The sequence below is a fragment of the Austrofundulus limnaeus genome, unplaced genomic scaffold (genome assembly GCF_001266775.1).
Source record: "Austrofundulus limnaeus strain Quisiro unplaced genomic scaffold, Austrofundulus_limnaeus-1.0 Scaffold100, whole genome shotgun sequence".
NCBI lineage: Eukaryota > Metazoa > Chordata > Actinopteri > Cyprinodontiformes > Rivulidae > Austrofundulus > Austrofundulus limnaeus.
Genome location: NW_013952502.1, coordinates 408,216 through 421,397, shown reverse-complemented (window position 1 = coordinate 421,397; position 13,182 = coordinate 408,216). Strand labels below are relative to the sequence as shown.

The following is a 13,182-nucleotide window of genomic DNA, read 5'->3' as shown; positions in this document are numbered from 1 at the left end:
CAGGGTAAGGAGGGGAGGCTAGACCGTCCAAATTCACAGCCTCTTTTTTTCCGGTCTTCCCGGTCTACCAAGGACCCGGCCCGCCGAGACCGGGGAGTCTGGGTCCTCCGGAGGACCAGGCCTGTCGTTTTGGACACAGCCATAGTTACTTTATTATGGTATAGAATTTAAATATATGCCTGAGAAACACATAATATTGCCCCTTTAAATTCAAAGTGTGTTTAATGACAACAATATAGATGAGATTTATAAAGTGCAGCTCGGACACCAGCCACAACTGCAAATTTAATGTCTTGTTAGGAAGCATTAGCAGCATTAGTAGCGTTGATGATGTCATAAAAAGAGCCACGTGCCAACAGCAAATTAGATTGCTATGTAAGGGTTTTTTTAACACTCTTTAAATCATTTACATGAACACAACATATCCTGAATGTTTGTCTGCTGTGTTGTCGTGACTCAGCAGCTTTTACATTTCCATATTAGAAACATTCTTTTTTATCAGCATTACTTTGGTCACTTTCTGTTCATCCACTTGGCATGCATCTCATTCACTGTAGACATCCTGTGTATTGTATATCAAAGAAGATAAGCCAGTCAAATTGGTTTATTTTTTATGAATGAAATCATTTAAAAAGGCCTGCATCAGTTGTCGTTATACATGATGTTTTTAATGTATCAGTGTCTATGWTCTGGTGGGTCAATATGTTAAGACTATTTTTGCTAAACACTTACATTTTCATCAAGGATAAAAAAATACATGCAACCATAGCAACTTCTTTTAAACCTTGTAGGGCTCCATGGTTTACCTCCCTAACTCCTCTTCAGGTGGCCCTCTCATGCTAYGAAATCAAATCAGATTTATTTATTTATTTTCCTGTGCTCTTGAGCTGAGTTCTGACTGTCGTACACAGAGGTAATTCTGAGCAGGGAGGTCTTTGAGCAAAGATTGATCCTCCTCTCAGTAAGCTCAGCCTGTTTCCAGAACGATTGATATGTTTTTTTAAAAACCCACCTACTTTATGAAGACACATATTGTAACATGGAACTGCACTTCAGGAGAATGTTTCACAAAAAAATCTGTTTTTATTCAGCACACCTCTAGGAATTTCTTTCCTCCCCTCCTGTAGACAGATTCTGGCATAAATCATTTGGCTGGGAAAAAAAAATTAATGCCGCTGCTGTTGTAGGTGTGTGTTTCATTTTTCACAGTTATTCTCGTCAATTCCTTTTTGATTTATAAAGCTGCTTCAAGCTCAAGTTCCAGATTAATCACTTTAAAGCCACATGTTGGTTTTGAATCATTTTGCATTTAATCAGAGTCAAAACAAAAGCTTTGGTCTTAAATAGTTTAAACAGCAGCTGACTTTGCTCCGTTTTGCAGTCYGCTGTGAAATTAGGTTGTTAGAAATGCATCCCCTCGTGTTGAATAATAGTGTATTGATTTATTTTATGAAGTCAATTATTAACCACGTTCGTAGACTGTTAAATATCAGTTTGAGTTTGTCTGTTTATTGGGAAAATGCAACAAAGCTYCTTTTTAATGTCATGGTGTCGTCATTAACATAAAGTAGATGTGGTACACAACTGCTCATTTAGCATTTATAAATCCCCTCTAGTTTGCGTTTCTCTTCTTTAATAAAAAATGAAAGTAATTAAACGCTCCTGCTTGCTGAGGCTGCCTCCASCTCGAAGGAAGCAGCAAAAGGGACAGTTGCTGGTTAATGAGCAGCCTTTTAAATTTGGAGAGCAGAAACGTTATGCTGAAAAATGATGTATGAAATAGACAAGTAGAGGATGAACAGATTTTTGCTAAATCAGCCTAAAAGCCACACTGTTCTAAACAAAGTAATGTTGTTTTTTGCTCCTCTGTGCTCGCTCCCTCAGGTTTCATCTACACTGGTGATGTCGTCCACCGGATGCTAACAGCGACGCAATACATCGCTCCTCTGATGGCCAACTTTGACCCGAGCGTCTCCAGAAACTCTACTGTCATTTATTTTGACAATGGTAAGGATCGTGTGTCTTCAAGAGTGAGTGGTGGTTTTGATCACTTGCTTGCTCAGAAGGGAGAGATGACTCGAAAGTTATGCTGCACGTCAAGCTGATTAAAAAGAAAGCTGGTGTAACAAAAATGAAAGCCTATTATTCAAAGATGATCCTTCATGAGTAACAATCAGGGTTATTTTCGTATCATCGTTTCTTTGTTATTAATATGAACAAAGAAAATCCCACTAATTTCCACTCATTCCCTTCAATTTAGGACAAAGTCTCAGTAATTCTCCTTTTCCATCATTAAGTTTTATTAACCTTGCTCATCGTTACTGTTTCACTCTGCATCAGAGTGACAAACCAACAACTTGACCTTCCGCAGAGACGCTCATCAGACTTTAACTAAACAAGCAGTCGATCGATCCCGAGGCTGCCTGCTCCTCGTCTCACTGTCCATCAGTCAGCSTGCTGCCGATAAGACGACACGGGAACTGTACGGTCCGCTGTGTCGTGGAGGAGGCTTCATTAAAAATGAAAAACACGTTCGATGAAGCGTTGTCAGCAGAGATATGGTGTTTGTTCACGACACTGTGTGTTTGTGTGAAACTTCACACAGTCAGTGTGAAGCCTTGCTATCAGATGTTCTGTCTTGTCATGTTTTTTTTTTTGTTAATCACAGTCTCTAAATATAGAAGAAATGAAACAGGTGAAGACTTGACTTCCTGCAGCATAAATGAATCATTTCAAATGAAGTTTTAGAACACTAAGCACAATCAGATGCTTGTTAAAATGGCTTTTTTAAGTAAAATTATAGAAGTGCACAAAAGGACACGCCTGCACATTATCATCCAAAGCCACAGGGAGAACACCTACTATGAGAAAAACGTGGCTTTATAGTCATATATTCTGTCAAGATGAATCGAAAAAAACTTATTTGTGTCCTTCATGGATCAAACACATATCAGCTTCTAAAACTGTGAGTTAATGCAAAAAAATTTATTTGCTAAAATTAAATAAATAGTTTTCTGGCCAGATCTTTTAAAAGATGTAATTATATATATAACACATCTGGCTGAAAATTAATCTTTTTTTGTGTGAATTACACTTTCAATAGCATAATAGAAGGTGATGCGTGTGGTGACTATTATGGTCCATAATTCTGTATAATGCACAAATTATGCACCTTTTTTATTGAGCATAAATTCTCATTTTGACATATAGTACATGTGTATTTGTATATAAGTCAAACAGAAGTCAATTTAYCCGGATTAGAATCTCACTAATCTCTGCAGATTCATAAAATCTGCCTCACTTTTCTTGTGCAGAAAATATGTAGCTTTGGCAGAGTGTCGGGTACAGAAAGTAACAAACAAGCTTTTTAGATTACTAACTGAAGAACAATATRTTTTGATTAAATGAAAACTTTATTCAGATAATCAGCTGGTAGGTAACTAAAGGTTTCCTACATACGTACAAGTCATTTTCACCAAACTGACCTCACCAGGCAGACAGACCTACTTATTTCTCCTACAATGAAAAAAACTTTATCTAAAAACTTCATTGTAGCAATAATATAAGCTTTGAAAATGTTGTAAAAGTGCTTTAAGCAGAATCTTWACTTAGAAAATATAAAATTAGCTTCATTATGATGCTAATTGGACACCAGACAACAAAACATCAGCTACTTGGTTTTTTGTTTTGTTTCTATGTAAAAGTTTGTAAGTGGGAATAGAAACAAGGTCAGTGCTGATTCTCTCCACGCCTTCTCACCCCAGTTTGTATTTTTAGCCAGGAAGCCCCAGATATCATGGCAGCCTTCCCTCCTGAACTCAGCAGACTTGTTTTATTGGGTCAAGCTTCAGTTTGTGCTGACTGAGAGGGCCAGATGTAACAGAAGTTAGGAGCCACTGATGTTCATTGTTTTTATGTTTATCTCTTTTTCCTGTGTCTTACACACTGGAGTCATAAATCTGTTATTACTCTTTCACACGTGAAACCCCCCCCCCCCCCCAAGACTAAAAGCCCTTCGTATACAACATGTAATTTATTACTGAAGTTTCTGTTCGACTAGTCACCCTTGATCTCCGAGCTGCCAAGAGAGAAGCTCTTTACTTTGGATGGAAGTGCTCTGGCTGTGCGACGGGGGRAAAATTGATCGGCTGTGTAAACAAAACTTCATTGGCCTGGCGACGGGCCAAATGGCTTTCATGTCAATGGGCTCGCCAAAGTCCACAGTCAATCAAAACGGTGTTGAAAGAAAAGCAGGACCTGTTCTATGGTGGGCCAAGGATGAAGGCTATGTTCAGAAATTAATATTTAATTTATTGATTTCTATACTTTGAAAAGATTTCTTATAACCAGGACCAGTTGTGTCACAAAACATGTTAGATTATAAACATCACCTGCCATTTCATGATCAGACCTAATCTGTGTAATGTCACAAATACATTCACAAGTACTAAAAATGAAGTAGCTGAATGAGAATGCTGGCATTTCACCATTGTTTACTGGTTTTTAAAAACTGACTTTTTTCTGTGTGAATAATTTGGTTTTTAGCTTGGATCTGGTTTTAGGCTCATGAATGTGCTGCAGCCTTAATCAAATAAAATGATTTAATTTGTCCTCAGAGTGCGATCAGTTTGTTGAATATGAATAAATAAAATGTATGATTGACTGACAGGTGGACAGACCTAGATGATTTTGTATAAGCTGACCATTTTTGAGGGTGAAGACGGTTCTCTTGGTTCAGTCTAGTCCAGACGAACACTTCCAGTTCCTTCAGCTCAATCCTGCACAGTGTGAAAAACCTCAGTGTTTAAAGCTGTCCAAACTATATAATCCATCTCAATAAAGGGCACTCTTTGAACAGTTCAGGTTTTATTTACTTTTTCCTTTTCTAGTTGAGTATTTTTCTATCAGAGCTGATTCAGAGTCAGTCCCCTCGCTGCAACATCAGAAAGATGGACKTCCTGCCTTGAAGAAACTTTGCTTTATTTTTACAGCAAACATGACAAACTCTAAACTGAATCAGAGAATTTGAATTTCCCGTGAAAATGCAGTGTGAATGCTTATTGTTGATTTTTGCTGAAAGTTGCTGTAATCAAGTCAAGAAAAAGTATCTAAAATTAGCAAAAAGACGCTATAAGTTTCAGAAATAATGAGAAAAGGAGAAAAAAAAATTAAATTTGTTGTAAAGTAGCTAAAACAGCTGAAATTAACTGGAAAAAGCTTTAAAAAAAAGTAAAAAGTAGAACAAAGAAACAGAGCAGGTTTGCTGAATTGAGCCGTAAGTAGCTAAAAATTGAAACAAATGTGACTTTCAATTAAATAAAGCTAAAAATAGCTGAAAATGGCTAAAAAGGCAGAAGACGGTTGGAATTACCAGAAAGCATGAAAGAAGCACAGAAGAATAAATGAGCTGAAGATGACAGCTGAAAAAGCAGATAAAAGTCAGAGTTAGCAAAAGGAAGCTAAAGCAGGCGAATATTAGCCTTTGCTTCAGCAAAGGTGAAAAGTGTAATAAAAACATATAAACATTTGGAAGAGTTTTAAGGAAGTTGAAGACGTCTCCATTCTTTTTAACAATAAAAAAGTGGCAGAAAAAGATGAATATCTCAAAAAGCATAAATTGCTGAAATAAAAGTAGCCGAAATATCCTGAAGTAGTTGAACACTTTGATATGTTTTTTGTTAAAATAACACAAAAACTGAAGAAAAAAAAACATTTAGAAGAAAAATGGATCATGTTAACAATTAATCTGACTAAGCCAGCAATAAATGTGTTTTCCTCCTCCATCAGGTACAGCACTGGTGGTGCAGTGGGACCACGTCCACCTACAGGACAACTACAACTTGGGAAGCTTCACCTTCCAGGCCACGCTGCACAATACAGGCAGAATCGTCTTCGCATACAAAGAGGTTCTTTTTTCCCACTCCTGTCTGAGCTTTTATTCTTGCCTTGTCTGTGTCCTTTTCTTTCCCTGCCGGTGTTTATTCCAACACTGTCACAAGTCGTGCTGTTGGTTTATAAATTCCTAAATGTTTTAGCTCATTGTTTCCAGACTAAACAGAGAGGCGCTGAAGTCCATTTTTATGCACMGCATGTCTCAAAGTAACCTCCACTCATACATTACATGGCAGCTTATTGTGTTTATGCACTAATTATCACTCGCTTGCACAATTTTATGGCTTCTGTGTGTTGTTTTAATTTCTAAGTCTCTTAAATAAATATATTTAATGAGATTTTAGTTATTGTATTTATTGCTCAATAGAAAATGTGCTTTAGCTCAAATTTTCACYGTGAAAAAATGTGATCATGCAGAGATCTTGATGAACAATGTAGTAAATTAGACACAGTATTTCCAGAAGCCTTTGTACAGTATGTAAAAGTGCAATTTTCACTGCACATATGGTACAACAAGAAAAAAAACATAACTCATTTCACACTCTTCCTCACTCACACAGCTCCCATGGTTTGCTTCCTTGATGTTTCTAATGCCAAACGCTTTAAGAGTTTTTTATTATTGTTTCTAACACTCCTTCATATCACTTCCTTTTTACTTGTTGAAAAAAAATCTTAGTTGCATATAGATTATACAAAACAAGAAAATATTTTGTTTTTTGTGTGTGTATCCTGCTGTCATATCTGGAGTTTCAGTTTTTGGATAACTGTCCATTACCTTTTATATCTGAAACCTGGAAAAATACCTTCACTGTGCAGAAAGAAATAAAATAAGTTTATGAAAGAAAAAGAACAAACGGAAGTCCAACAGAGACTGCTGCTGGAGTGGTGTGAAACTGCAATAACTAAGTCATGAAGCATGCTGATTGCAGCAGTGATAACAGCAGGTCACACTTCTTTTTCACATGTAACTGAAGCTGGTTTTAAGCTTGTGTTGTTCAGYTACATTATTGGTCTAAAACATGCAACAAATCCATTACGTACAATTTTTTTTTGGTAATTCTAAGTTAGTTCCATAGAGATGAGCTGCATGTTTATCCACAAGATATCTTCTCTGTAACATAACTAACCTAAACACCAGTTCTGAATAGAGTTTCGCATTATATTTGTGTTAAAAGTGTTATTTTTAATATCATKGAGATTCTTTGTTTGTTGTGTTGCAAATACATTGAAAACTGAGAGTATCAACACTGTCAGACTTCTTACTGTTGTTATCTATCAGTATTTAGATTAATATTCTGCTTTGTTCTGTTTCAGATCCCCACTGGAATATCACAAATCAGTTCTATCAACCACCCGGTGAAGGTGGGCCTTTCTGACGCTTTTGTGGTGGTCCACAAGATCCAGCAGATACCCAGTGAGTCTCAGACCAACATTTTTGGTTTATACTTGCAAACCAACACAGCAGTGCAAAGATTATGAGGCTTGTGGAGTTGTTAGGGTGGTGACTTTTTTTGGAATGCTTTTGTATTATAAATGTCTTAGCCAAATTGTAAAAAATATATAGTTAAAGTGATTAGTTTGTCCAAATTAAAGCAGAAAATCATAAGCAAGTAACATCATATAATCATAGTCATTTCAGCCAAAAAAAAAAAAGGCAAACCAAACATTTATTGCCTGTGTGAGTTTTATCAAAAATGAAAGAAATAAAAAAAAAGATGTAGGTGTAGAAGATTCTGGTTTGTTTTTGTCTTATCTGACAGGTTTTTTTATGTCCAAAAACTTCTCACTGCTGCATATAAATTTAAATATGAAATATTCTTGTTCTTAATAAACTCAGCTATCTTTGATGCCTCTGACACAACGTGATGAAACCGGTGAGGCTGCTTGGTTGCAGAGTGATGAAATCATGAACAGAGATGAACTGAAATGAAGGTGTTGCACTCGGTCTGCATGACACCCAAACTATTGATCGGTCTGACTCTGTCTCCCAAAAATAAACAGTGCTACATGTACCTGAAATTAGTTTAAAGGGAGCGTCTTTTGCAAAATCAACTTTTTGAACTTTATATTGTTATAGTCATTACCTCATCAAAAACATACCCAGAGTGTTTCTTTGTCTCATTGATGCATGTTTAAATCTTTGAATCTCCTGAGGTAGCCATGTGGAGCTGCCTAAATGCATGCAGGTACAAAGCCCCACCCATTTACACAAAGCTCCTCCCTGRTGCTCAGTCTGAAGATGAGCTCTCACCCCACAGAGCATCCCTCCCCCAAAGAATTATTGTGAAGACGTGCTGAAGTGGGAATGTCGGAAATGATAGGAACAAATTTCAAAGCGTTTAGAGAAGCAAAGTCAATTTTATTTTTGATATATAGAGCATTTTTAAAACAACTGAAGGTAACATTAGCTGTGTTTCCATTGACCATAAAATGCGCGAATTAGAATTTTGAAAATAAATTTGCTCAATGGAAACATGTCAATTTCGAAAAAAACTTTACATTTTTTCGACAAAATGTTTTTGCGCTAGGATGAGGTGTTTTGTCAGCCGAATCGAAATTGGTATTTTTCTCAAAACTGCAATGGAAACACTTTTTTCGTCACATGATCACAACCAGCTGTTTCTACTGGCGAAAAAGACGACGACGAAGAAGAAAACAGGAAGTAGAGGTAGTAGTAATATCACAGAAGTAGTAAAAGAATGTAGTAAACTCACCGACTACAATTTCCCAAAAATACAGCATACGTAACTGCTCCCAAGTAGGGACTTGTTGCTGGAAAGCCTCGATAAAAGACGCCGACGTCTCTTCTGATGATGAGCGCCAGTGTCGCGGTAGCAACATGCTATTTTTTTACATCCATTGCCGCCATGTTTATAATGACTTATCGCGAGAACAAACGTATTCACGCGTGACTTTAATAGCATTTCTTACTTAATGGAAACACCGCAGCTGCGAAACTGTGTTTTTCGACATTAACAGAATATCAACAAAGTTTTGCGCACATTTGCAATGGAAATGCAGCTACTGTTACATGATTGTGGCATAGAATTGAACTATATGCCTAGAAAATACATAATATTCCCCATATATAAGCCAAAACAGAAATTTTTACCTGCAAACATCTAAAGCAAGACCTAGATCGGGTTACCCACCTGATGAAAATGAAGCAGCTCAATGCATGTTCATACACAGTATAACACTTGCATTAGCTGAACAAAAACTGTCAAACTTGTGAATTATAAAAAAAAGTGTACACTCTTTTGTTTGTGGAAGAAGAGAAGTCATTTGCAATGTCTTGTAAAGTGTCATAAAGTTTTACAGTAATGGTCTGAAAATAACAGCAACAAAGGACTCCCTGTGCAATCAGAGCTACATTTTAATGGCAGAGAGAATGATAGAGAAGGGTCCTTAATCGGGCTGCAGGCTATTAGGAAAACATGATTGCTATATTATAGCTATATATCAGCTACAATAAACCCACCTGATCTGTCATTACAATACACTATATCTGCTGGCCTTGAGCTTTAGAGGATTGGGACTTCCAACTGACTGCTAAATAAATATTTTTTGGGACTTTGATTATTTTTGAATCTTTTGTGATATTGATAGTTTTGATACATAGTGCAGTTTTGTCCTTAAAAGCAAATTGTTCATATGGGTAAGAATGTTGTTTTTAGAAAAAACAAAGCTAACACTTGGGTTTTTTTAATTGAAAAGCTGATCATCACTCGGCATGGCTAAGATCCCTGTGCCACCTCAAGTCCTCCCTTCTTGTTGCAGTCATTGGACTATAAAGGATGCTGCTGAGAGGATGCTGATAAGCCTTATCATATCTAACTCAACCAATATTAGATAAACAGCTCTGACTGATTCTGACAGAGCCAATGAATCATATGAGCTCCTGAGATCTGCCTTTCAGTTTTTGCAAATCTGAATTTGAAAAAAAAAATAGAAAGTAAAAGTAAGACTGTCTCACTGTAGTCTGGGTCTTATTTTAATCTTTTCATCCCGATGAAGGAAATATTTTTGACAGATTTTTGACATCCTTGTCATTCCAGATTATCATTTCTATTGGGTCCTTTTAAGTATATTAAGTCCTAATCCTGACAGGGAAAGAAGAGGCTGGGAAAGCGTGACTGGTACAGAACTCCAATAAGGGTCTCGGCTGCCGTTTAATGTGTAACCATGAAAACCCAATGACTTTTTTTAACTTGCTCTAGTTTTTTTTTCTATTAAACGAACTCAAATAAATTATTTTAACACCACCTCCAGTCAGATCAAGTCAGGAAATTCAGAGATGTAAGAGAAGATTTGTAGGAGTTCTGTGGTCAGCTTTTWTAATTAGCAGGTCAGCTACAAGCGTGTGATGAGATCCAGATTTAATATACTTCCCTGAGGCTTAATTACACTTTGTCACTCACAGTGTATTCATTTTTTATGAAGCCAAAGTCTGCTCCGCCCTCTTCCTGTTTCCTTGCCTGTTTGGATTAGTTTCAAAGCAAGATGCCAAGACTGCAATTATTAATTAATGCTCAGTGCTTTTATTTATTAATCTAACCAGAGAAGCAAAAACGAGAAAARGAAATGTTACAAAAGTTCAAGCGTACACAAAAAAATGTGCGCTTTGGGTCAGTGTAAAAACTGACTGTGGTGGTGGACACAGCACTCAGTGTATAGAGGTGTAATTTTGGAACAAAATAGATGCAAACCTTTAGAGAAATATAGCGGAGTGAAAAGTTTGATTTTATAGTTAATAAGTGGAATAAAAGTAAAATGTTTTCTCAAAAACTACAAGTAAATTTACTTATTTACTGTACATACTTATGTTACTGCCCACCTGGTTAATTAAATTTGCATTAAAAAGCAGTAGTAGTAGCTTGTTTTTACACAATAAATCTGAGCATCTTTATACCGTTTACAGAACGTTTGGACTGGTGGATCAAGCGTGACGTAATGAACTTCTCTAGGAAAAACATTAAACTGTTTAAATTGAGAAGTTCGATTATGGTTAGGGGAGAAAAAAATGTATTTTTGAATTTGATGACAGCAACACTCAAAACAGTGAGGAAAAGGTTCGTGTCTAAGTCTGAAGTATCCCCATTTCTTTTAAACATTAGAAACTGAAAGAAATCATTTTGCTGGAGTTTTTAGAGGATAATGTCCCATTATGATGCAAACTCAGACCTGTTCTGCACTCTTCTAGCCTGCAAAGCACGGCTTCTTATCTGCACAATAGAGCTTTAATCAACATTTTTTTTGGATTTTTTTTTTTCAGAAATAGGGTTGTAATCTATTGTATGGTGTCACATTTTAACATGTATGTAATTGATGCCATGTGTTCAGCGAGTAGCCTCACATTAGGTATTTATTTTATTACTAGGACCAGTATATAATTGATCTATTCTGTAGCGTCACGTGTGTTTGTACAGTCTGCCCACTCATCAACATCCTCAAGATGGGAATGTAACCTTCCTCTGGCCTCTCCGTGTCGTTAGGCACCTGATAATCCCTTTGCTGGAAGCGAAAGGAAGTCAAACACCAGGGGAGCATGAGGAGAGAAAAGGAAGGGTGGTCTTATTTTCAGTCTGTTTGGGGCCGGCTCACACATTGCTGCTTTGATCAGTTGTCCTGTGTATAATCAAACCAAGCATGTCTGCAGGGAAGCAACGTCCCATCACATGAGAACAGCTCTCCAGCCAGCGCGCTGAACAATTCCCAGGGTAAAAATAAATAAATAAATAAATCAACCGAGCAAGCAAAAAGAACTTCCTAATGACAATTTGTTCAAATTGTTCAAGTGGAAAGGTATGAGAGAGCTTTGACATCCACTAAGACATTTAAGTGACTTAACCCATGGGGACTGAGGATTTGAGGATTTTCATTGTTTGTGTGGATAACAAGTGGTTTTTGCTGATAACACAGTGATTCAGGTTTAAGGTTTAAAATTAGGATTCAGATAGCGTAGAACGTGTTTTTAAGTTCTTCCTCTGTTTTGTGTGATAGKGCTGAAGATATATGATCAGGAAAAGAAAGCAGTCCATTCAGCAGCAGTCAGGGGAGTCAGTGATGTGTCCAATCATGAGCTCCATCTCACCCCAGCTGATGACTTTCTATTCCAGATGACAGGGTCAGATTGATATCAGGTTCCAGGGAGGTCTGCTCCCCTACATTACCGAGCCGTGGCCGGACACATTGGGCACAGAGGGAGCAGAGAAATGCTGCAGTGGCATCTCTTCTGACCCCATTTTCCCTCTTTTCTGTTTAGAGACCACTTGCCCACGTTTGGTTTGGGGGTTTTCTCTCTGGGTACCACGTTTGGATCTTGCTTCCGCTTCGTGACTCTGACTCTTTCTTCTGAATTGCAGATGTGAGGCGAAGGACAATCTACGAGTACCACCGTGTGGAGCTGACGACGGCGAGGATCAGCAGYTCCACAGCAGTGGAAATAACACCTTTACCCAGTATGAAGCCTTTTTTTTATTCAGTGGCAGCTTCTGAATCGATTCATTATACTCTCCAAGTTCAACCTAGAGCTTTTCTGTGACTAATTGRTTTTATAAATGAGTTGACCTGTTTTTACCCTTCTTGTCTGCAGCCTGTCTGCAGTTCAGCAGCTGTGCTTCCTGCATCTCCGCACAGATTAACTTCAACTGCAGCTGGTGCCACCGACTCAACAGGTTCATCTTTTTAGTTTCACCTTCTCTAACTTATTCATTCTCAACATGCTCTCACATTTAGTTATGCATATAAACTCCACTTTATTATACCGTCTGGTCTTTTAGACGAACAAATACTAAATACCAAACGAGTTTCCGCCAAAGTATGAACCCATAAAGTAGGATGAAAATTGTTATTGTGACCTTTGACTGCATTAAAAAAATGTAAAATATGATTTAAACAAATTACTGCGTTGGCTCAGGAACACATCCTGMATGTTATAATCAGATCCAGTTCTTGACATGATCTATAAAAGGACAGCTCAAAAACAGAGTTTAATCAGACGAAGGAGCTAGGCTGAAGAAGATGTTTTATTTTACACAGAACAGATGAGTAAACAAAAGATACAGGACAGGTGCGAATCAACAAATGAGAATCAGATGTGAGGGTGTAAGAAAATACGTGTTCAATARACTGAAGTCAATATGAAAACCACCATTGTTAAATAAAATGATTTGTAGAAGGAATAAAACCATACAAAACCAGAATTCTGGAACCGAGTGAGGTTTATTGCCACCGGAGCTGACAGGAAACCACACTGGCGACAAACCAGGAAGTTAATCAATTTATACA

At 37.3% G+C, this 13,182-nt stretch overlaps 1 protein-coding gene across 1 annotated transcript in view; it reads left to right on the top strand.

Annotated features, from left to right (window-relative positions):
- plxdc2b (plexin domain containing 2b) overlaps nucleotides 1–13,182 on the top strand; it is a 78,737-nt gene that overhangs the window by 47,852 nt on the left and 17,703 nt on the right. The window contains exons 5-9 of the mRNA XM_014013324.1: nucleotides 1,885–2,007; nucleotides 5,788–5,906; nucleotides 7,207–7,306; nucleotides 12,258–12,353; nucleotides 12,488–12,569. Coding sequence (XP_013868778.1) covers nucleotides 1,885–2,007; nucleotides 5,788–5,906; nucleotides 7,207–7,306; nucleotides 12,258–12,353; nucleotides 12,488–12,569 — 520 coding nt within the window. The remainder of the gene's footprint in view (nucleotides 1–1,884; nucleotides 2,008–5,787; nucleotides 5,907–7,206; nucleotides 7,307–12,257; nucleotides 12,354–12,487; nucleotides 12,570–13,182) is intronic.